The sequence below is a fragment of the Schistocerca nitens genome, chromosome 5 (genome assembly GCF_023898315.1).
Source record: "Schistocerca nitens isolate TAMUIC-IGC-003100 chromosome 5, iqSchNite1.1, whole genome shotgun sequence".
Lineage (NCBI taxonomy): Eukaryota > Metazoa > Arthropoda > Insecta > Orthoptera > Acrididae > Schistocerca > Schistocerca nitens.
The window spans coordinates 635,541,306-635,567,656 of record NC_064618.1 but is presented as its reverse complement, the minus strand read 5'-3'; the positions used below and the strand labels follow the sequence as shown (position 1 = coordinate 635,567,656).

Below are 26,351 nucleotides of genomic sequence, written 5' to 3'. Positions count from 1 at the left end.
ACATGGACGATAAATAGTTTGGACAAGGAGAGAGTAGAAGCTTTCGAAATGTGGTGCAGCGGAAGAATGCTGAAGATTAGATGGGTAGCTTACATAACTAATGAGGAGGTATTGAATAGAATTGTGGAGAAGAGAAATTTGTGGCACAACTTGACTAGAAGAAGGCATCGGTTGGTAGGACATGTTCTGAGGCATCAAGGGATCACCAGTTTAGTACTTGAGGGCTGTGTGGAGGGTAAAAATCGTAGAGGGAGACCAAGAGATGCATACACTACGCAGATTCAGAAGGATGTAGGTTGCAGTAGGTACTGGGAGAAGAAGAAGCTTGCACAGGATAGATTAGCATGGAGAGCTGCATCAAACCAGTCTCTGAACTGAAGACCACAACAACATCTACCTTTTCTGTCTCTCATCTGCGACGACGAACGTTCTTTGATGACATTGTGGCTAATTTATCAGGCAAATCGTCTATAATGCCAAGGGAGGTTTTCTCTAACCTAAAAAAGCCCCATGTGCACGCCACACGTACTCTACCGTAGTAGCTGAACCCTGCGTGCGGTGCACACCTGACCTATTAAGAGGAACCCTACAATTCTGTAATCGATAGCAGAGGTCGAGAAATTCGCATACGATACCGTCGCACAGTCGTCTGAGTCTCTGGTTTAGACCTTTCACTCTGCTCCAAACCAGAGCATCGCGATCAACCCTGGGAACGATGCTACAAATAAGCAGCTTAGCCTGGACAGCGCGTGCGATGCCATTTTCCTTCACCATATCAGCCATCCGCCGAAAGTGCTGAGGATGCCCTCAGAACCCAAGCGGCAGGCGTCATTCGTGCCGACATGTGGCACTATATCCAGCCGGTTGCACCCAGTTCGCCCGATAGTAGCCGGTAGGGCTTCCTCGACATGACGGAAGAGAGCCCCGCCCCCCCCAGGTAAACATACCGAGTGTACACTGACAATCTGGCATTATTTCCCGTCTTGCCTACTATTTCCTGAGGGGCTCCATCACCCGCCTAACATTGGAGCTCCCAACGACAAGCATACCCACCCTCTGTACTTGTCCGGACTGGGCAGGAGAATTGGCCGCTGGCCCAACAGGAGAGGCAGAGTTATCAACACTGGGTAGCACCTCGTACCTGTTGCTAAGGTGTAGGGAGCGAGCCGCGCGACCTGCTCCCTCTTTCGCCTTCCGCCTTGCGACACGTGAACCCACCGCCGTCTACCACCCAATCTCGAGTGAGGACGGACCGATCAGACGTTGCGAATCAGAAGATGCAGCGACATATGGTTCACCAGGGGGATTCCAAAGGCACCAAAGATGTCGCAGGTCTCGTTCACAGCGCCCCGATGTCGCCGCAACTTCGACGGTAGCCAACGCAGCTTCCAGCTGTTTACGGACAGCAGCCAGTTCTCCTTGTGTCCTCTCACAACAAGCACAGCCCCTAGCCATATCGTAGTGTGTAAAAAATAGATATAAGATCTCAAATGGCTCTACTGAGTTTCGAATGTACGCTAAACGTAACTAGGAGAATAAAGAAACACTAAAAACTGCTCTGCAGATTTCTCACAAGGCCCTGAGAGGGCAGCACATACGCGGATTAAACAGAAATAAATTTCTCTAGTAAAGCGGCTGTAGCTACTGTTACCTGAAACTCTGCTTACCCGAAAGATACTGCACAAGATAAATATGCTAAATAGAATGCACTGGGCTAAACTATATGCTGTGTACCAGCACGAGGTTTAAAATTAAGTGGCGTGAGGTGGCGATCTGACGGCGGGAAAATTACACTACGAAGCCTCGTGAACAAGGATATGCACCCAGATTTACGCGAAAATAAAAACTAACAGAAACTGGATAACCGCTAGTCTACAGAGTAAAATACAGGTGCGTTGCTACCTCTGCTGGTGCGTCTCCTCGGGCTCATGTCAGCGTCTCCCGGTAAACTGACTATGGGAACCCTGTAGTCATCGGTCATCTGATTTCGTCCTGCAGTTCCATTTTCACGCACCTCAATGTACGTCGTAAACTTTGTGCTGTACATTGATGCAAGGTTGCACGTACATCCAGTGATATACACTACTGGCCATTAAAATTGCTACACCAAGAAGAAATGCAGATGATAAGCGGGTATTCATTGGACAAATATATTATACTAGAACTGACATGTGATTACATTTTCACGCCATTTGGGTGCATAGATCCCGAGAAATCAGTACCAAGAACAACCACCTCTGGCCGTAATAACGGCCTTGATACTCCTGGGCATTGAGTCAAACAGAGCTTGGATGGCGTGTACAGGTACAGCTGCCCATGCAGCTTCAACACGATACCACAGTTCATCAAGAGTAGTGACTGGCCTATTGTGACGAGCCAGTTACTCGGCCACCATTGACCAGACGTTTTCAGTTGGTGAGAGATCTGGAGAATGTGCTGGCCAGGGCTGCAATCGAACATTTTCTGTATCCAGAAAGGCCCGTACAGGACCTGCAACATGCGGTCGTGCATTATCCTGCTGAAATGTAGGGTTTCGTAGGGATCGAATGAAGGGTAGAGCCACGGGTCGTAACAGCTCTGAAATGTAACGTCCACTGTTCAAAGTGCCGTCAATGCGAACAAGAGGTGAACGAGACGTATAACCAATGGCAACCCATACCATCACGCCGGGTGATACGCCAGTATGGCGATGACGAATACACGCTTCCAATGTGCGTTCACCGCGATGTCGCCAAACACGGATGCGACCATCACGATGCTGTAAACAGAACCTGCATTCATCCGAAAAATGACGTTTTGCCATTCGTGCACCCAGGTTCGTCGTTGAGTACACCATCGCAGACGCTCCTGTCTGTGATGCAGCGTCAAGGGTAACCGCAGCCATGGTCTCCGAGCTGATAGTCCATGCTGCTGCAAACGTCGTTGAACTGTTCGTGCAGGTGGTTGTTGTCTTGGAAACGTCCCCATCTGTTGACTCAGGGATCGAGACGTGGCTGCAAGATCCATTACAGCCATGCGGATAAGATGCCTGTCATCTCAACTGCTAGTGATTACGAGGCCGTTGGGATCCAGCACTTCCTTCCGTATTACCCTCCTGAACCCACCGATTCCATATCCTGCTAACAGTCATCGGATCTCGACCAACGCTAGCAGCAATGTCGCGATAAAATAAACCGCAATCACGATAATCTATAACCGACCTTTATCAAAGTCGGAAACGTGATGATACGCATTTCTCCTCCTTATACGAGGCATCACAAGAACGTTTCACCAGGCAACGCTGGTCAACCGCTGTTTGTGTATGAGAAATCGGTTGGAAACTTCCCTCATGTCAGCACGTTGTAGGTGTCGCCACCGGCGCCAACCTTGTGTGGATGCTCTGAAAAGCTAATCATTTGCCTATCACAGCATCTTCTTCCTGTCGGTTAAATGTCGCCTCTGTAGCACGTCATCTTCGTGGTGTAGCAATTTTAATGGCTAGTAGTGTATTTGCCTACTGTCTGCGAAATGTGTTGTGAATAGAGTTAGTAGTAAAGAAGTAATAATTTGAAACGGCAGTTTCTGACGCATTTCAGTGTTTCTGACGTCATATCTTCTGAACCGCGTCGTATAGTGATATATTTTTGTAGGTACATTCAGCGGCAAATATGGATACTGTCTGTGAAAAGTGTAGCAATTAGAGTTAGTAGCAACGAAGTAATGAATTTCGACGGCTTGCATGATGCGGTGGTTTTTCACGCATTCAGTGTTTATAATGTCGTATCTCCTGAACTAAATGTCGTTCAATGATGCAATTTTTCTCGTACATTCAGTGGTAGATGTGAATACTGCTTGCAAATTGTGTCAGTGTCACGAACACAGTTAGTAGTAAAGAAGTAATAAATTAAAGCGTAGCGCTTCATGTAGCAATTTTCCTGCACGAACAGCGAAAATGTAGTAATCGAGAAACTTTTTTCCTTTCATCAATTTGGGGGGTCGTCAGCGAGAAAAAAATTTCACAAAGGTTGAAAATTATGTTTACAGTTGTTGCAAGTCTGTAAGTGCTCTCACTCTCAAATACTGGATAACTAAAGTATGGGTATTCGTGCATCGTGGGCAACATTGCTTTTTCACCCTCAGCCCCACACATTTGGTAGATGGATGGTTAGTACCACCACAGTGATTCTTTGCAGTCGGTAAATGATATGTGTAAGAAAGTGTGTTGACATCGGGCCACTGGTTTAGGAGGAGATGTGAAACATACGTACGTCCATTTTTGTTATTTAAATGCATTTGCCTTTTTATTTTTGCGGCGATCAACATAGTTCTATGGAATCAGAATATCTTCTCAATGACTTGGATACGAATCAGTTACGTGCAAGCAAAGTTTCGTTGTTCTCTCATTCTCCTGACAAATGTTAGATTTAGTACTTGGAACATTTTTCATTTCCATTTTTAGTTGTCCCGACAATGCCCAACATTCCGCGCTGCTATTCGAAAGAGTTGTTAACAAAACCCCAGAGTAAATTCTACGCAACCTACACATCTGTAAGCGGGCCACTTACAAGCGCTGACTGCGTTGGGTTTAAAAACTCCTCTGGGAAACATTTCTGGTTTACCGTGCACTCTGGCATTTTGTGCTACTGCCGGAAAGGGTAGAGAGAGGGGAGCCGCGCGTACTGCGGGTCACACAGGTTACCGTAACTTCATACACTTCGATTCCGAGCTGGGCTAAGCACACACTCAACGAAGACGCCATGGAGGATAAAAAAAAAAAAAACCTACCGGTTAAAACCGATGCCGCTATTTTAGTTCTAAATGACCGGTGTTTTTGGTATTTGGTCTTGGTTCTAACGGGAATTTCTATTTTTTGCTGATAGATATATATCGGTACATCAATTTGCCATATGGCATTAGAATTTTTGTTCTTAAATGAATTTCTTTTTAAAAAGCGACTTTGTTGCGAAGTTCTGTGACTTCTGAAAGACTGTTATCAACTCTGAATGATATGGTTGTTTCTGATGATATGAGCCAACTTACAGATTACCTCGTTATAGAACGTGTATTTACAACAGAGTGGATAATAAATATTGGCCAGTAGATTAATTCATTACTGAAATTTTACTATTGTCACATAATTATTCATGGTAAATGTCGTATTTGCTGATAGATATATATCGGTACATCAATTTGCCATATGGCATTAGAATTTTTGTTCTTAAATGAATTTCTTTTTAAAAAGCCACTTTGTTGCGAAGTTCTGTGACTTCTGAAAGACTGTTATCAACTCTGAATGATATGGTTGTTTCTGATGATATGAGCCAACTTACAGATTACCTCGTTATAGAACGTGTATTTACAACAGAGTGGACAATAAATATTGGCCAGTAGATTAATTCATTACTGAAATTTTACTATTGTCACATAATTATTCATGGTAAATGTCGTATTTTGCTTATTATCTAAATTGTTTATTTGAACTTTTTTGAAAGACCATTTTCGGATTTGTCAGTAAAAAATCTTGTATATAAAACAAGAATTTAAATGAAAATGATTCTGACTATCCAATGCTTCAGCTGGACGGAATTTGCCACGATATCCCCCAAGAGGACATCCAACAACTGCATCAATCAATGCCAAGGCGAATAATTGCTTGCATAAGGGCCAGAGGTGTAGCAACGCGTTATAGACTTGAGCAATTTATGAAGGTCTTTCTCTTGAATAAATTATCAAATTTTTCCGAAAATGAGATCATTACTTTTTCTGTATATGTACACCACATCTTCCAGTTTTCGTCCCATTCGATAATTCCCTCCTGGTGCGTTTTTTTATATCTTAGAGTATATCTTGCACACCAGTTGGTGGAATAGCTTCGCCACGGGTGTCTCTCCCAAGAATATGAATAATGTTGAGGAAATGTCATCTACTGCAGAGGTCTTGTTTCGACTTAGGTCATTCAATGCTCCATCAGTTTCTTCTCGCAACATCACTTGTCCAATTGCATCTTCATTTACTTTCTCTTCCCTTTCTTAATGTTGTTTTCAAGCTCATATTCCTTTATATAGTTTTTTTTACATATTCACTTGAACACCCAGTTTTCCCTTCTTTGCTGAGGGAGCAAAGCTGAGCTGTTTATATTCATGCAGATGCTTTTGTTTTCTCCAAATGTCTCTCCAAGTTTTCTACGCACGGCATCTATCTTTCTCCTAATAATGCTTGATTCTACAGCCTCGCATTTGTTTTCCAACCGTACTTGCTTAGTCATTTTCTACTTTCTGTTAACATCATTTTTAGATATATATATCCTCTTTCTCCTGCTCTGTTTGTGTACTTTTACATTTTATCATTTCGTCAATTACATTAAATATCTCACGTGTTATCCATGAATTTTTACAGAGCCTTTTCGCCTCTTCGGTCCTCTGCTCCCTACACTATTTCATCTCTTAGAGGAGCCTATTCGTCTTCTGTTGTAATCCTATCCCCTGTTTCAGTCAACCGTTGCTTAATACTTCCCCTGAAGCCCTTAACATTCTATGGTTCTTTCAATTTATTCATGTTTCATCTCCTTAATTTTTTAATTTTCTGAAATTTCTTCAGTTTTAATTTGCACTTCATAATCAATAAATTACACTCGGGGTCCACTTGTGCTCTTGAAAAAGGTTTTGCATTTTAAAATCTGGATTCGAAATTTATGTCTTACCATTATATTATTATTTCGAACCTCTGTATGTAATTAAAATAATGCAGACTGTCACATTAGGAATGTACTCTTCGCTTTGTGAAATACTTCGCACTAGTTTTCAGAATACTGATGTAGGTGTGCAGAAACAGTGAAACATCAATATTTTGGAAATAGCTAGACTGTATCACTAAAATTTAAGTGATGAGCTAAAGTAAACATTATAGGTAGCACTACTAAATCTAATAATTTATTTTGCATCATAGTAAGACTGTCTTTATTCTTGCCAGTGTTTTATACTACAATTCAGTATCATCCACGGATAGTGGCAGGAAACAAAACACTCTCAGAGAAATTCAGATATTTGGGAAAACGTTTCTCATGTTTTACTCAAAAATTATATTTAGAAAAAAAATAGGGCCAGAGTTTCACCGAAGTTGGCAACTTGCAATGCTTTCAGATGACTCATTTCTTCCACTGTCTCAGCGAATATGCCACTGCCGCAAGTTTGAAACCATCTTTCCAAGCCCTACTCTAAACTAGGAAACTAGGTTAGAACCATAACAAATTCAACTTGTTCATTCCGTGCATAGCACCTTGCAGGCGACATTGCGCGTATGCTTTGTGAAGCCAAACAATGCTCTAGGCAGCGCTGAGTTTAGCCATTGCGATTATTTAAGAAGACTTTGGTGTAGTCTTCAGTCTGAAGACTGCTTTCACGCAGCTCTTCTCTCTAGTCCGTTTTGTACAAGACTCTTCATCTGCAGTAGCCGCTGCAACCAATATCCATTTGAACCCTCTTTACTGTTTTGAACTGTTGGTCTACCTGTATAGTTTTTTTCCGATTTATTTTATATACAGAAAAGATGCATATTGTATTTGCTGAAAAATGCTGTCTTCTTCTAACAGGTCCATAACAATTCTAGCATAGTCTGCGTAAAATATGAGTGATAGTCCCTCTGTTCTGAGTTCTTACCAAAAACTGAAAATGTGGCTCTTTGCATTTTGTACCATGACTTCAGCCTTGGTTTGATTTCCGTCGGCCAATTATTTCGGCGTTTTGTGTGTGTGTGTGAAAAATTTAAACAAGAGGTTTCCTATTCGAGGGCTTAAGAAAATTAGTTCAAGTTTAAATTAATATACCTTGCGCATAGAATTAGCCCCGTGGCGCATAGTACCCACTACAGCGGACAGCTGTTAATGGTCGCTTCTCTGAGGTTTTCAATCAGTCATGAGGTTGTAAATGCACGCAGTCCATTGCAGTGGGCAGTCTCTACTGGTGTTGTGCTCTGCGCGCATTTGCTGCATCATGACTGATTGAAAACGTCAGAGAAGTGACCATGCAAAGAATATGGTGCATCACAGAGTTAACTTAAGTGATTAAAAGTGCATAGAATGTGAATGTAAACCATCCATAAAATAACGGAGCGAGTAACAAAAGTTACATATTAGCAAATTTTGCAATTTAGAAATTACTTGCTGATTAGGAACATTCATTTTAATGGAAGCTGCATTGTGTACACATCAAAGAGTTTACTGAACGCGTTATTTGTTTACTATGTCCACATTACGTTTAATGAGAATCCCGCACCAAATATAAGAGCAGAAACAATGTAGCACATCAGAATTTCAGATCAAAGCTAATACAGGTGTCACTGAACGTTTCCAATCAGGTACGCTTCTATAAACGGTCTTCACTTACATAAATACTCAGTTTGTTTCATTAGCCTCCTCCTGTAACAATATCGTGTTTATAGACGAAAGCCGAGATGCTGAAAGAAAAATTCGTTGCCTACCTTTGCCGGCTTAGCCGGCCGAAGTGGCTAGTCGGCTCTCAGCCGTGGCAGCGTGCGGACGGCCCCGCGCGCCGGCCAGTGCTCCGCTGCAGGCGTTGTTTACTTCCGCGTCGTAGCTTAAAGGCTTGTGTCCGTCCACCGTGAACAACATGTCGAGCGCTTACCGCCGTGCGACCCTTAAAGTTTCCTTCCCAGCTGAACATGCGCGACCTCGTGCACATGAAGTTGAAACGTTCATACGTGAAGAAGTTCGTTTAGATCCTAACCACGTTATCGGAATCCATTTTTCGATCACGAGTAGTGTCGTTCATATTAAAATGACAAACACCGAGGTGTGTGAAGATGTTATTCGCCGCCATGCCAATGGACTTAAGTTCAAATACTCTGATGGTCACGTCGGAGCTGTAACACTTGAACTCGCAGAGTACGGTCAACGCACGATTAGGGTGTTTGAACTACCTTTTGAAGTGCCGAAGGACCAAGTTGTCTCTGCGTTACAACCATACGGTAACGTCATCGGTTACGTAGAGGAAAAATGGCAAACCTTCACGACCTACCATGTCCTTAATGGTGTGCGTCAGGTCAAAATTGAACTGAGAAAACATATTCCATCATACCTGACCATTGGCGGGGTGCGAGCCATTGTCATGTACGACGGCCAACCCCGAACATGTGCGGGTTGTGGACAAGAAGGCCACGTCCGATCCGCCTGCATGCGACGCCGCCTGATCCAGACGCCGGTCGGCGAGGAAGCGTCCCCAGCGGTGATGACTCAGATCCCTGTCACATACGCCAAGGTTGCCCAGGAAGGTAGCACGTCTACACAGAGTCTTCCTGCTCCGTTGACGTCGTCTGATCAGGTAGATGCAACCGCTCCTGAGATTCCTTCTGAGGTGCCCCAGACGCCAGATCATAACCTGTCGAATCATCGCAGCACTGTGACTGAAAATGCTACTGAGATGGACGTTGATCCGGGAGTGGTGCCTACTTCTGCTTTCCTTCAGACTGGTCCAGAGTCAGATGAAAGCCACCCGCAATCGGACTCTGAACGACATGTTCGAAAACAAGGGTCGACACGCAAGAGAAAGAAACGTAGCCGTACACCCCCTGATGAATCCATTCTACGGATGGATACCAGGGATGCAGACCCGAAGATGGACGACAAACCGCTCTTTGATGACCAAAAGTCTGATGCGAAAGACCCGCCACAGGCGACCACTGGCAACGAACACCCCTCCTTACTGACGCCGTCGCCCCCACAGGTCGACGTTGAAGAGAGCCTATCCGATGAGACGACAACTACGTCTCCTCTCCACGTGGATGACGTGCACAGCCGATGCCCTACCGCAGTATCAGTCTCCTGGGCAGACGACGTGGAGATCGAAGGGACTGGGGTGGACGCTGCTGATGATGGGGCACCCCCATCGGTCGCGCCCGCGCCCGCAAACTCTCCACAATAGCAGCCTCTTCAGCGGACCGGCAAGATCGACGACCTCTCGCTCCTGAAGAAGAAGCCCCACCTGTGCCTGTGGGACTCCAACACCAGCATTATCGTGTCGCAACGATTAACCTCGCGAGCATTCGTGCGCCCCACAAACTAGCGCTGCTCCGCGATATGATTTATGATGCGGACATAGATATTGCGCTTTTTCAGGAAGTGCATGTCGCCGATTTTTCACCACCACATGGCTTCACGGTGCATATTTCTCCCGCTTCGGACACCGGTAGTGGTGTTGCCATCATCTTACGCGAAGGTCTTCCTGCCGAAGATGTCCTATACCTCCCCAGCGGCAGAGGTATGGCCCTTACTCTCTTTGGTGTACGCATCGTCAACATTTATGCGCCGTCGGGCTCCAGCTACCGTCGTGAACGCAATGCCTTCTTCGCGAATGAAGTCACACCCCTTTTTATGGGACCACACGATGACTGGGTCATGGGTGGAGACTTCAACTGCACCCAGCGACCTCAGGATCAATTGCCGCGTCACTCACCATGCGCAGCTCTGGAAACAGTCGTCACGCGGCTACAATTTGTCGACACGTGGAGACATGTTCACGGTGATCTTTTGGGCTTTACGTACTACACTGTGCACTCCTCTAGCCGACTGGATCGCATCTACATCTCGCGATCCCTAATTCAACACACTCGACAGGCTGAAATCTGGCCTGTTGCTTTCTCAGACCATGAGGCTTACTTCTGTGATGTTGTTCTCACAAGACAGGCAGTATAGCACGGACGTGGTTTATGGAAACTGAACACCGCACTTCTTAATTCACCTGACTGTCGACTTCTAATAGAAGACACTTGGATTACATGTAATAGACGCCGACCCACGTATCCGTCTACCATATCCTGGTGGATCCAGTGTGCAAAACCTGCTCTTCGAAAAACTTTAATCCGGTATGGCAAAGATGTTGTCGCCTGGAGGAAGAGCACTATGGACTTTTATTACAGGATCCTACGAGAATGCTCCACGATGCCAGCCTCCCCTGAGCGCCATACAAGGATGAACCAAGCTAAGGCCCAAATCCCCAATCTCATGCGACGGCATTTGGAAGGAGCGATAGTACGATCTCGTACTGCTGATCGCATGCCTCATGAACATCCGTCGATGTACCATATCATCCAAGAACGACAAAATCGACGCCGAAAATTGATTCACGTCCTAACGGATCAAGAAGGGCGTCGCTACGTAACCCAATCTGCAATAGGGAATGTGCTTCACGCCCACTACCGGCAGCTCTACGCCGCAATTCCACATTCCCCAGAGTTGATCGAGGAAGTCTCACAGCTGAACTTCGGTGGTATCCCAGGAGATGCGGCGATTGACTTGATGTCGGAGGTGACTGATGAGGAAGTCCGCTATGCGATCCGGGCAGGAATCATCAATCGCTCCCCAGGACCCGACGGTCTTCCCCTCGAATTTTATCGCACCTTCCGTGATTTGTTAGAGTCCTCCTTCACCTCCATCAGTCGGGAACTGATGTCTCCGGAAGTACCCGTGCCGGACGCTTTCATGGAAGGAATTATTATTCCTGTACATAAACCGCACGGTGGCAACAATATCCGTGATTATCGGCCCCTCACCCTCCTTAACAGTGATATGAAAATCTTCACTCGCATTTTGGCAGCACGACTTAAAAACGTTGCCCGATATGTTGTGTCGCCAGACCAAGCATCTTTGGGAGGAGATAATAATATTCGCACGGCTTTATGCCGCTACAGGGATATGATTGCCGTTACCCAGGCACAACGCCTCTCTGGGGCACTTGCGTCTTTGGACTTTAGTCAAGCTTTTGATAGGGTTGACCATTCGTTCCTTACGGCCGTTCTCCACCATATGGGTTTCCCAGTCGCCGTTATCACGGTAGTGATGCGCCTTCTGCGGGGTGCCTCATCCAGGATTATGTACAATGGCAGACTCACGCCACCGATAATAATAAGTCGATCTGTACGTCAAGGTTGCCCTCTATCAGCAATTTTGTACGCCTTTTCCTTGGAATCCTTGCTATGTGGACTAAGACAACGTTTGGTAGGGTTGTCCATAGATCGCTACCGATTCTGTTGCACGGCCTATGCTGACGATGTAGTCATCTGTTTACGTAATGCCGACGAGGTTCGAGCTGTTTTGACGTGGGTAGCGACTTATGGTGAGGCGTCGGGTAGCTCTTTAAACGTACGTAAGTCACAGGTTATGTTCATTGGCACGGGACTTCCCGTGGAGTGCGTTACATCTCTCACCATCGTTGATACCATTCGTTGTTTGGGAATAGATTTTTCATCTGATCTCCGGCGTTCAGCCACCATCAACTGCCGACGCCTCCTTTTAATGATCAGAGCAGGTCTTATGGACCATCGCCTTCGATCCCTAGATATTCTCCAACGAGCTCGATATGTCAATACATATATCGCATCCCGAGTTCCTCATGTAGCGCAAGTTCTACCTTTCCCGCTTACTGTGGCACGTCGCATGTTGGCAGCGATGGCATCTTTCGTCAGCTCTGGGATGTTGTTCAAAGTTAACTATACAACCCTTACTATTCCCCGTGAACGAGGTGGGATAGGTCTGTTTCACGTGCCGGATAGAGCTCGCGCCCTATTTGTCAGCTCCCAGATGACGGTATGGACACGTTGCCCAACGAGCCTCACTGGTCTCCTCCTGTCGGCATACTCGCCGGTCTCACTGTCAGCCCCAGTGATGATCTCGGATGTTCCGGCCCAGTTCCATTATATCCGGTACTTCTTTCTGGAACTCAGTTATCTACGCCTCACCTTACCAAGACAGCTTTTACTCAAGACAAAGGCAGTATACAATGTCCTCCAATTAGGTCGTCCACCTAACCCGATTGAACAAAAGTTCCCCCAGGTTGACTGGCGTCATGTATGGCGCGCGGTGTTCGCCTGTTACCTTGACACGAATGTTCAATCTGTCTGGTACCTAACTGTCAATGGTAAGCAAATCAACCAATTTCGCCTTCATCGTATCCACCTCGCCCAATCACCTCTATGCTCCACGTGTGGAGTGCCAGACAATGATGAACATCGGTTTGTTTGCGGACCGGCGGCGGAGGTTTGGCACTTGGTTCGACGTATTGTGGCTTTTCTAACGCGGGACATTCCGGATAGGATTACTCCCCCTTCGTTATTATTTCCGGAACGTGAATATTTTCCTCGGACAAAGACGAATGCTGTGAATTGGATTCGCGGACATGCCATTCACTACTTATTTGGACAAACTGTAGACTCTGTACTCGATTTTTGGACATACCTCAATGACCGTCATTATGTCGTTGTCCGTCACCCAAAATACAGACAATTTTTCTCGAACTTCCTTGGGAGTGCTTTCCACGAGCCGCCTCGCAGCTGGAATGTGTTAAGCCAAGAGAGAAGAAGGTTTCCTGTTTGAACCAATGAACATTTCTGAACAATTGAACGGAACACATCAATTTCGAGAAGACGTGACTCAACATATTACCAGCGGGGCGCAGAAGGCCTCTGATCAATTACACAAAAAAAAAAAATATATATATATATATATATATACAAAAAGAAATTAAATAAATAAATATAAAACACAAAAAAATTAAAATAAAAATCAGAAAAAGGAAGATTTTGTTTTGTTTGTAAGGATAGCCCTAACCTTGATTTCCCATATTTCCCCTGGTCTATAGGCAGCTCTCTGGGGTAGGTTTAGTCAGGAGCCAACGCCTGAAGTGGCCCAGATTTTTTTGTTATAGGATTAAAAGTGGCGGTGGCACTTGTTTTTTTAGTTCCATTTTATTAAAAGCAGAAAAAAAGGAGTAGCGTCTAAAAAAAAAAAAAAGTGGCCGTGCGGTTAAAGGCGCTGCAGTCTGGAACCGCAAGACCGCTACGGTCGCAGGTTCGAATCCTGCCTCGGGCATGGATGTTTGTGATGTCCTTAGGTTAGTTTGGTTTAACTAGTTCTAAGTTCTAGGGGACTAATGACCTCAGCAGTTGAGTCCCATAGTGATCAGAGCCATTTGAACCATTTTGCCTACCTTTGTAGCCTCACGTGATTCGAAGCTGTCGCTGCGTGAGCGGTTCTCTAGAAAGGTTATAAAAACTATTTAAAGGACAGTATAATTATTTATTTACATTACGGTATATTAATAATTTTTACTTATGGACCGTCTGACAGCAACTGAATAAAACACAATTTTAGTGCCATACGCGTTTCGCCTTTATTTTCCGCAAGGCATCATCAGTGGCCTGGAATATGTACATATGTTAGCTATTTTATTTACATTTTTGTCATTGTGCCTATAGGTTATAAACAGTTCTGGCGGCTGGTATTTCCTATTAAGTAGTAATGTTTTGAACTGTACTTACAGGTTGCGTGGACAATTTCCTACATATTACGTTCCTGTTGCATTTTTGGTGTTGTTCTTCTTCTTATGAACGCCAATTTGCGGTTTTTTCCCCATTCCACAACACTATGCACTGAACGCTTGTTTTAAAGCAATGTTTTGGTTTCTGTTGCCGACTGTCAAATGTTTTTGCCAAAGATCGAATGTTATTGCCAAACTTATGAGTGTAACTATTGAAGTATCTGTGGTCTGTTCGCGTATGCATTTGTGTGTGCGTTTGTGTATGTGTGTGTGTGTGTGTGTGTGTGTGTGTGTGTGTGTTTTGGTGTGATATACACTCCTGGAAATTGAAATAAGAACACCGTGAATTCATTGTCCCAGGAAGGGGAAACTTTATTGACACGTTCCTGGGGTCAGATACATCACATGATCACACTGACAGAACCACAGGCACATAGACACAGGCAACAGAGCATGCACAATGTCAGCACTAGTACAGTGTATATCCACCTTTCGCAGCAATGCAGGCTGCTATTCTCCCATGGAGACGATCGTAGAGATGCTGGATGTAGTCCTGTGGAACGGCTTGCCATGCCATTTCCACCTGGCGCCTCAGTTGGACCAGCGTTCGTGCTGGACGTGCAGACCGCGTGAGACGACGCTTCATCCAGTCCCAAACATGCTCAATGGGGGACAGATCCGGAGATCTTGCTGGCCAGGGTAGTTGACTTGCACCTTCTAGAGCACGTTGGGTGGCACGGGATACATGCGGACGTGCATTGTCCTGTTGGAACAGCAAGTTCCCTTGCCGGTCTAGGAATGGTAGAACGATGGGTTCGATGACGGTTTGGATGTACCGTGCACTATTCAGTGTCCCCTCGACGATCACCAGTGGTGTACGGCCAGTGTAGGAGATCGCTCCCCACACCATGATGCCGGGTGTTGGCCCTGTGTGCCTCGGTCGTATGCAGTCCTGATTGTGGCGCTCACCTGCACGGCGCCAAACACGCATACGACCATCATTGGCACCAAGGCAGAAGCGACTCTCATCGCTGAAGACGACACGTCTCCATTCGTCCCTCCATTCACGCCTGTCGCGACACCACTGGAGGCGGGCTGCACGATGTTGGGGCGTGAGCGGAAGACGGCCTAACGGTGTGCGGGACCGTAGCCCAGCTTCATGGAGACGGTTGCGAATGGTCCTCGCCGATACCCCAGGAGCAACAGTGTCCCTAATTTGCTGGGAAGTGGCGGTGCGGTCCCCTACGGCACTGCGTAGGATCCTACGGTCTTGGCGTGCATCCGTGCTTCGCTGCGGTCCGGTCCCAGGTCGACGGGCACGTGCACCTTCCGCCGACCACTGGCGACAACATCGATGTACTGCGGAGACCTCACGCCCCACGTGTTGAGCAATTCGGCGGTACGTCCACCCGGCCTCCCGCATGCCCACTATACGCCCTCGCTCAAAGTCCGTCAACTGCACATACGGTTCACGTCCACGCTGTCGCGGCATGCTACCAGTGTTAAAGACTGCGATGGAGCTCCGTATGCCACGGCAAACTGGCTGACACTGACGGCGGCTATGCACAAATGCTGCGCAGCTAGCGCCATTCGACGGCCAACACCACGGTTCCTGGTGTGTCCGCTGTGCCGTGCGTGTGATCATTGCTTGTACAGCCCTCTCGCAGTGTCCGGAGCAAGTATGGTGGGTCTGACACACCGGTGTCAATGTGTTCTTTTTTCCATTTCCAGGAGTGTATATTTTTTTGTGCTGTGTGTGTGTGTCTCCAGATGATGGGGGGAAGAGTTTCCTTTTTTTTTAATTATTTTTTGTTTTATGTTATCATTTCCTTTACTAAGTGTAGTAGGGAGCCTGTGCTGATGTGTGTTTGTTCATTTATCACATGTTTGTTTTCTGCTATGGCTTTCTGGATGTGGAAGTTTTCTTGCATTTGTATAAGATGTTTGTCATGGTTGCTTATTGTCATTATTTTCATTTCTTGTTCCATGTGTGTAGGATGATGGTTGTAGTGTTTTAAATGCTCTGCAAATGTGGAATGGTTTGTTTCATACTTCCAACATCTGATATGTTCTTTGTATCTTGTTTGAAAATTCCTGCATGTCATGCCTATGTATACTGCATCACAACTTTGACATTCAAGTTTATATATTCCTGATCGTTGGAATTTGTCTCTCTTGGTAGCTGGCTGGCTTAGGTGTGATTGAAGGGTTTGCCCAGGCTTATATGCTATTTTGAAGCCCTGTCTCTTTCGGATGTTTGCAACTCTATGTGTTAGTTTATGTGTGTAGGTCATGGTGTACCATCTGGTTCTTTTCTGTGTGGTGTTGTCATTGTGTGTTTGTTGACTGTGTTTGTAAGTTTTCAGCTTGTGAGTTCTTTTGTATTGTGGAACTGTTGTGTTTGTTTTTTATTTGTGTTTTTATTTTTTTCATTGAGCTTGTGTACCACATGTGTGTCATACCCGTTGTTCCTAGCTATTTGTATGATTGTACTCATTTCTTGTTCATAGTTTCTCTTGCTGAGTGGGATTCTGTTTAATCTATGTAACATGTGTCTTAGTGCTGCAAGTTTCTGGCTGTGGGGGTGGTTGGATGTGGAATGTATTATTGTGTCTGTGGCTGTTGATTTCTAAAGATGTTAAATGTATGTTTACCATTTTCTTTTTTAATTGTAATGTCAAGAAAATTTATTTGACTTTCTTTTTCTTTTTCAAGTGTGAATTTTATGTTCTGATGAGCTTTGTTTATTTCTGAATGGAGTTCATCTATTTTTTCACTTGGCTCATCTACCAGACAAATAATGTCATCCACGTATCTGTACCAATATATGATTTTGAAACTTTCATTTGTAGTTATCTTATCAATATCTGATTTTCTAGGTGACTGATGAAAATGTTTGTTAGTGTTCCTGATATTGGAGATCCCATGGGCAGTCCATCAGTTTGTATATAATATTCTTTCTCAAACTGAAAGTAGTTTTGTTCAGTTGTCAGTCTGAGCATATCTGTTATTTCTTTTATTGCATCTTTGGTGAGGTTGCTGTGGGATGAGAGATATTGTTCTATGATTTCTATTGTTTCTGTGATACGGATGGAGGTATATATATTTTCTATATCGAATGAAATCAGTGATGCTGTGTGTGGTACCTGTATGTTCTGTATGTTTTCTATTAGGTTTCCTGTGTTTATCACTGTTCTGTTGTTTTCTACTTTATAGTGTTTTGTAACTAACTTTTGGAGGTGTTTGGCTATGTGGTATGTTGGGGCTTTCTTGAAGTTGATAACAGCTCTCATTGGCATTCCGTCTTTACGTACTTTCGGTTGACTGCGGAGTGTCGGTGCTTGTGGGTTTTTCTGTGTTAAGTAGTATTTCTGTTTGTCTGTGAGTGTGTGTTCAATGTTTTTCAGTGTTCGTTTCACATTTGCCTGGAGTCGTGTAGTTGGATGTGACTTCAGTTTTTGTATGGCGTTGGTGTTTATGTATTCCTTGGTTTTTGTGATGGATAAAGAGCAATACATCACAAAAACCGTGGTGGTTGGAGGCTTCCCCGCTCTGCGAAGCAGCAGAGGAGGTGATCTGTGGCAGATCTGACGATATAGAACGCTAGTGCAGGTCCAAGTGCTTCGGAGCACGCCGTTTTGCGCACATTGTTGAACATGGGGCTCGGCTGTAGATGACCTACATCTACATTTATACTCCACAAGCCACCCAATGGTGTGGCGGAGGGCACTTTACGTGCCAATGTCATTACCTCCCTTTCCTGTTCCAGTCGCGTATGATTCGCGGGAAGAACGACTGCCGGAAAGCCTCCGTGCGCGCTCGAATCTCTCTAATTTTACATTCGTGATCTTCTCGGAAGATATAAGTAGGGGGAAGCAATATATTTGATACCTCATCCAGAAACGCACCCTCTCGAAATCTGGACAGCAAGCTACACCGCGATGTTGAGCGCCTCTCTCGCAGAGTCTGCCACTTGAGTTTGCTAAACATCTCCGTAACGCTATCACGCTTACCTAATAATCCTGTGAGGAAACGCGCCGCTCTTCTTTGAATCTTCTTTATCTCTTCTGTCAACCCGACCTGGTACGGATCCCATACTGATGAGCAATACTCAAGCATAGGTCGAACGAGTGTTTTGTAAGCCACCTCCTTTGTTGATGGACTACATTTTCTAAGGACTCTCCCAATTACTCTCGCCCTACCAACAATTAATTTTATATGATCATTCCACTTCAAATCGTTCCGAACGGATACTCCCAGGTATTTTACAGAAGTAACTGCTACCAGTGTTTGTTCCGATATCATATAATCATACAATAAAGGATCCTTCTCTCTATGTATTCGCAATACATTACATTTGTCTATGTTAAGGGACAGTTGCCACTCCCTGCACCAAGTGCCTATCCGCTGCAGATCTTCCTGCATTTCGCTACAATTTTCTAATGCTGCAACTTCTCTGTATACTACAGCATCATCCGCGAAAAGCCGCATGGAACTTCCGACGCTATCTACTAGGTCATTTATATATATTGTGAAAAGCAATGGTCCCATAACACTCCCCTGTGGCACGCCAGAGGTTACTTTAACGTCTGTAGACGTCTCTCCATTGATAACAACATGCTGTGTTCTGTTTGCTAAAAACTCTTCAATCCAGCCACACAGCTGGTCTGATATTCCGTAGGCTCTTACTTTGTTTATCAGGCGACAGTGCGGAACTGTATCGAACGCCTTCCGGAAGTCAAGGAAAATAGCATCTACCTAGGAGCCTGTGTCTAATATTTTCTGGGTCTCATGAACAAATAAAGCGAGTTGGGTCTCACACGATCGTTGATTCCGGAATCCATGTTGATTCCTACATAGTAGATTCTGGGATTCCAGAAACGACATGATACGCGAGCAAAAAACATGTTCTAAAATCCTACAACAGATCTATGTCAGAGATATAGGCCTATAGTTTTGCGCATCTGCTCGACGGCCCTTCTTGAAGACTGGGACTACCTGTACTCTTTTCCAATCATTTGGAATCTTCCGTTACTCTGCGTATTCCCATGCTGTCTCAACGATATCATAACTTACGATAGCAGTGGACACGGGTCATCGAGATTGGACAGCGGTTCGATGGAAGCATGTCGCCTGGTCGGGTGTTACGTTTTTTGTTGGACCAGGTCGATGGTCGTGTCTGGATAACCCGTCATCCACGCAAACGGTTGCTCGATACATTCACCGCTCTACGAACGCAGGCAAGAGCCGGCTGAATGGGGGCATGTACGTGGGTTTCCATGAGACCTGTGGTAATAATGGAAGGTACGATGATGGCCGTGGACTAGGTAGGACCACCTGCATCCTTCATGCTTGATGTCTTCCCCGACGTTGATGGCGACTTCCAGGAGGATAACTTTCGTAATTTACGGGAAATGCGTAAACAGTGCATATAAGTCAGGTGCCACATACCTATGTAACCCTATCACTGACTTGTCAAACGAATTCATCTCTGTATTGAGTTTCAAAGGCGAACCAACGCGCTATTAGCCAGCTGGTCACAATGTTCTGGCTCATCAGGGTATCTCGCTGACGTTATTTTGTTGTACAGTTACGGGACATAGATTTTGCTTCTGGGAGAGCGAATAACTCTTTTGTACAAGGGGCGTTCAATAAGCAATAAAACACATTTTTTTCTCGGCCAGTTTCGGTTGAAAAACGTAGAATCTGTTGTGAGACGTCGAGATATATTCCCGCTTAGCCTCTATAGTTTCCTAATGTTTCGATAGTTGGTGGCACTGAACCTACTGCGTTCTAAGCAGAGAGCTGTCATGGAGTTTCTTTTGGCAGAAAACTGGGGCATTACAGATATTCATAGGCACTTGCAGTATGTCTACGGGGACCTGACAGTGAACAAAACCACCGTGAGTCGTTGGGCGAGGCGTCTGTCATCATCGCAACAAGATCGCGCAAACCTGTCCGATCTCCCGTGTGTTGGCAAGCTGCACACAGTTGTGATCCTGCAATGTTGAAACGTGCGGACACTCTCATTCGAGATGATCGACGGATCACAATCAAACTCCTTTCTGCTTAACTGGACCTATGGGTTGATGGTGCCGGCATACTGTTCCACCAGTTGGGGTACTCGAACGTGTGTGCATGCTGGGTCCCTTGCCTCCTGCTTATCAGTAGACCATAAAGAACAACTAAGGACCAACTATGCGAAACTGCTTGCGCGTTACGAGGCTGAGCGTGACAGTTTGTTGTCGAACATCATCAAATGGTTCAAATAGCTCTGAGCACCATGGGACTCAACTGCTGAGGTCATAAGTCCCCTAGAACTTAGAACTACTTAAACCTAACTAACCTAAGGACATCACACACATCCATGCCCGAGGCAGGATTCGAACCTGCGACCGTAGCAGTCGCGCGGCTCCAGACTGAGCGACTAGAACCGCTAGACCACCGCGGCCGGCTCGAACATCATCACAGGCGATGAAACATGGGTTCATCATTTAATTATCATATTATGACACGATTACAGAACAATCACTGGAAACAGTCACAACCCCGGTGTATGGATACCGAGTCATTTACAGTCGAATGGTGTCTTCTAACTCATTTATTAGCAATACGTTATATTGTTTATGTTGAGGGTCAACTGCCAATTCCTGAATCAAGCTTCAATCCTCTGCGGATGTTCTTGCATTTTGCTACAGTTTTCTGGCTTTGCGACTTCTCTGCATATAACAGCCCGCGAAGAGTTCCGTATAAAGTAACTGCTGGTAAGGCAGATGATAGACTGAGACTCATTGTTCTAATTCATCTGTATCTACATTTATACTCCTAAAGCCACTCAACGGTGTTTGGCGGAGGGCACTTTACGTGCCACTGTCATTGTCTACGTTTCCTGTTCCAGTCGCGTATGGTTCGCGGGAAGAACGACTGCCGGAAAGCCTCCGTCTCGCTCGAATCCCTCTAATTTTACACTCATGATCTCCTCGGGAGGTATAAGCAGGGGGAAGAAATATATTCGATACCTCATCCAGAAACGCACCGTCTCGAAATCTGGACAGCAAGCTACACCGCGATGTTGAGCGCCTCTCTTGCAGAGTCTTCCACTTGAGTGTGCTAAACATCTCCGTAACGCCATCACGCTTACCAAATAACACTGTGACGAAACTCGCCGCTCTTCTTTGGATCTTCTTTATCTCTTCTGTCAACCCGACCTGGTACGGATCCCACACTGATGAGCAATACTCAAGTATAGGTCGAACGAGTGTTTTGTAAGCCACCTCCTTTGTTGATGGACTACATTTTCTGAGGACTCTCCCAATGAATCTCAACCTGACACCCGCCTTACCCACAATTCATTTTATATGATCATTCCACTTCAGATCGTTCCGTACGCATGCTCCCAGATATTTTACAGAAGTAACTACTACCAGTGTTTGTTCTGCTATCATATAATCATCCAATAAAGGATCCTTCTCAGTCCACTGACAAAGGAGGTAGCTTACAACACACTTGTTCGACCAATACTTGAATATAGCCGTCAGTATGGGATCCCTACCTGATAAGATTGGTAGAAGAAAAGTGAAGATACAAAGAAGAGCAGCACGTTTAATTGGGACAAAAACGTAACGAAGATTCTCTTCCAACTCCAGTGGTATGCGCTAAAAGAGAGACGTTGTGAATCGCAGTGTCGTTTACCGTTAAAATTCCGAATGCGTACTTTCCCAGGAGACTCAACCGGTATATTGCTTCTTCCTACGTATATCTCGTGAAAAAATCATGCAGATAAAATCAGAGAGATTCGCGCTTACTCTGAGGCTTCATCGTTCTTCCCACAGACCATTCGCGGTTGGAAACGGAAATGGGGGATGTGACAATGGTGAACAAAGTATCCTACACCACACACCTTAAGGTGCCTATCTGATTATACACTACCGGAAAAATGGAACATTATCAAGGTATATAATGTGTTCCTGCTGACGGGTTGGATTTGTCACAGTCATGGGCGATCTGATGGCTCCCAGAAGGCCTGTCTGTGCACCCTCTGTTTTGACTCTGCAGACAGTATTTTGCTAAATTAAGAGGTGAACAATGTTTACAGTATTCCTTCTTGGGTAAAATCATGCCCCACCGAGGACTACATATTCCTGTTGAACGGTTTCAGACATTTGAACGGGGTCGCATTGTGAACACTCGAAAAGCTGGATGGATGTATCGATGGACTCCTGTACATGTTGGGGACAATTTATAGGTGTTAATGTCGCTGTTTTCAACAGTGGTATGTGTGGCACATTCCCACACCTATAGTCTAGCTTCTGAATGTCTGCGTAGTACAGCAGACGCACGATGAGACCGATACAGTGTGCGAGCAGCGGCGGCTGATCGAACATCATCCAGAGATGAAATCCGTATACATGTTGCACCTGCTGTGTCATCAGGGACCAATGGCAGCCGTCTCCTTGCACCAGGAATAAGATCACGCGTACATTCTGGCCAGGCTACCACTGGCACCACGACACTACCAAGCATGGCTGCTCTGGTGTCGTGAAAGAACTGACTGGAGAGTCGAAAGGCGCTGTGTTGTCTTCAACGATGAGCATGGGTTCTGTGTGTAAGCGAGTGATAGATGTACACGTGGATGGTGCAGACTGGTGAGCTGCCTTTTCCACACTGCTTTCGCCCACGACACACATGCGAAATACTGGCTTCATAGTGAGGAGACCCATCGGTTACAACTCGCGGTCACATTTGATGTTTCTGCAGGGTAAAGCAACCAGTGCCCAGTACATTGTGCATCTTCTTATCCCCGCGCTAATGCCGTTTCTAGAAGATGATGTGCTTTTTCAGCAGGACAATGCACGTCCACATACGGCTGCTGCATAGAAGTGTGTTCTTCGTGGTGCAGAACATGTGCCCTGGCCAGGGCGATCACTGTATCTCTCCAAATTAAACAAGCATGCGACATGATAATGTGGGAGCTTAGTTGTTCTTCGAGGCCTTCAGGAACCATTACCGAATTGGAACAAAAGGTGGAAGATGCTTGGGACATTCTATTGCAGGATTCAATCCGGCAGCTTTATGATTATTTGCATGCTAGAGTACACCCTTGCATTGCCACCAGAGGGAGGGGGGGGGGGAGGGGCTGTGTATTGATGCGACTATTTTGGCACCCTTTACTGTGACAGGTGTGTTTCATTTGGTCTCAATTTATTATCGTGTACACCTACAAGGAGAATTACCTGTGACCTAAAAATGGTTCAAATGGCTCTGAGCACTATGGGACTTAACAGCTATGGTCATCAGTCCCCTAGAACTTAGAACTACTTAAACCTAACTAACCTAAGGACAGCACACAACACCCAGCCATCACGAGGCAGAGAATATCCCTGACCCCGCCGGGAATCGAACCTGGGAACCCGGGCCCTGTGACCTAACTTGTCAATAAAATGACCTTATCGTTGAGGGTGTTACGTTTTCCGACTGTGTAGAATTAGTTATAGGTCTTGGACGTTTGCCAGAGTGAATTAACGGAAGAGATAGAGAAGATTCAAAGAAGAGCTGCATGATTCGTCACTTGTTTGTTTATTCAGCATGAGAGCGTCATTGTTTTTCCCAAAGCGAGTTAAGAAGCATACTATTTCCTTCAGCATACATATCGCTTAATGATCAGGACGCTACAATCATAGTGATTCGGGCACATTCTTCCCGCGTACCATCAGTGAAAAGAACAGCTGGGGGGGGGGGGAGGGGGGAGCATATAATAAAGCCTTCACCACACAGCGATGGTTTGCGGAGAACATAATGCCTAAATAGTCACTTATTACTCAGTCGTCTTCAAGTTGTCTCACTTGATGGACACACATGCACACACATATTCAGGGGTTTAAAAGAAGAAAAGAAAACTCACGTCTTCATACTGGAGGTCGACCAGTTCCTGGCCGAAGCCGGGCAGATGCTTAGCGGCGGCCATCTTGCAGCAGTAGCGCTGTCGGGGCGACCTTGCCAGCAGCGAATGTGCTGCGACTCTGCGGCTGTCTCGCGCGCCCAGATAGTACAGACGATTACTTTTCTCCTTTCCTTGCGCTCATTCAGCGCAAAGCTTATCGCGGGGCCAGCTGGTGTCGCGCGCCAGATAAGTTAGCACACGTGGCCGGACGGGCGCGCATGCTGGCTGGCTTCTGCCTACGTGTGGCGTGGCCTCAGCTGGGTGAGAGATACCAGGCAGCTAGCTTCCTGTGCGCTCCCAGATAAACAACCCGCTAATAACTCAGTTTCGCCGTATCTGGTGAACACCTGGGTACACACGAAACAAGAGGACACTTCTCGGCTGCTTGCGGGCTGTTTCCGGACTCATTCTGTCAACTTCTTACAGCACGATGCTATGAAAAATGTATAATTCAGCGTTCATTACAAAGAATTTACGTCGTTCACAAAGCGTTACGAAGGTCAGACCGTCATCACCAGTCACTATCAATGGCAAAGATCGGTGATTTCTTGCTATAGCATGTGGTGTTGCCGAGAGGCTAGGTTGCAGTTTGTGCTGTTAATAATTAACTGAATTAGCCACAGCGTCTACATATTAACGTACCTGATACTTTAAAAAAGAATAAAGGGTACTTGGAGCGCAAGAAGAACAGTACGTGTGCTGCCTTCTGACACGAGAAACCGCGTATTTGTCTCACTGTACATCAGTCGTACAATTTTGTGGTTGTGTAGCACAGAAGTTACATTTTTGGCCAAAGATTTTAAGATTACAGAATTTACATAACGGAGTCATAGTAAGCAGAAGAAGGTTTAGTGCATATATGTGCATTTCCCGTCAAGTTGCCACTCAGAGTCAGTGATGATTGTTAATTATACGGAGTCATAGTAAGCAGAAGAAGGTTTAGGGCATATATGTGCATTTCCCGTCAAGTTGCCACTCAGAGTCAGTGATGATTGTTAATTATACGTTTGACATAATTAGGATATGATCAAGCTTCATATGAATACCGCAGCACCCTGTTACGATTATTTTGTGATGTAAGATGATACTAACTGTTTGTGCTGGTTTTAATTTAGCACAACCGACCGTGGCCACGAAACACCTTTTGAGAATTCCCTGCAATGGAGCCTCTAGACCAGGGCCGCACAAGGTGCATGCACCGGTGCATCGCAGAGTGCAGAAGACGACTGCGCTATGTTGACGACGGTGCAGACCCCCCCCCCCTCCCCCCCTCCCCCCCCCCACTCCTCGGCTTTGCGCAACAGCGCTGCCTCTCACTTCCTCAGCTTGTGTCGCTCGCGCCGCCTGTTTCGACCTGTTTCAAAGCTTTTACCCTGTTGTCTTCGTCATTGCCAAATACTAATGTACACTAGGTGGAGAGCTTAGTTTGGTATACCGGTACAAAAGAGATTTATATAATAACTGTAATGGTAACAATTTTAAATTTGGTTTCAACACAAATGTATCTTCCTATGTGCTCTTTATTTTATTTGCAATTATGCTACTAAGATCTGGAACAAGAGATTGGCTGACAGCATTTCTGAGAGAATTTTTTAAAATTACAATTAGAAATACTCTCACGCAATCTAGTTTTTGTACAAGACAAAACAGAAAAAAACCTTTCACATACACAAGTGGAACCAAACATAGAAATAATATTCGCTGCTGCTCTGTATAACTTGGGAAATTATTCCTTCGGAAAATTCTGGTAGATTTGGAGCAAACCTTTTGTATTGTAAAACACATTCTTTCGGCGAACATCGCTTTGTAAATCAGTTAGTTCGAAATGTAAATCTGAAGGCGCACTTTCAATATCCATCGAAAAAGGTATCACAAAAACATCGAGCATTGGCTGCAGTAATGTAAGCCGTTGTTTCAAAGTACTAAAATGCGATAGATTTTAATAAACATGTAATGTGTACTTTCGGTTTTAATGTAATGTTACACTTGCATATGTAACGCAATCTCCTTTACTTAGCTGTATGTCATATACCGGTACATTACCTGGAATCGGTCGTTAAACGCATTTTCAAGGGATTGTAGCACCTCGACGTATATCTGAAAGCGCG

General features: G+C 45.3%; 1 protein-coding gene across 1 annotated transcript in view; it reads right to left on the bottom strand.

Annotated features, from left to right (window-relative positions):
• Positions 1 to 24,505, bottom strand: part of LOC126259609 (uncharacterized) — a 124,192-nt gene extending 99,687 nt beyond the window's left edge. Inside the window, exon 1 of the mRNA XM_049956520.1 lies at positions 24,205 to 24,505. Within this exon, the coding sequence (XP_049812477.1) occupies positions 24,205 to 24,267 (63 nt within the window). The 5' untranslated portion in view covers positions 24,268 to 24,505. The remainder of the gene's footprint in view (positions 1 to 24,204) is intronic.
• Between the last annotated feature and the right edge of the window lie 1,846 nt (positions 24,506 to 26,351).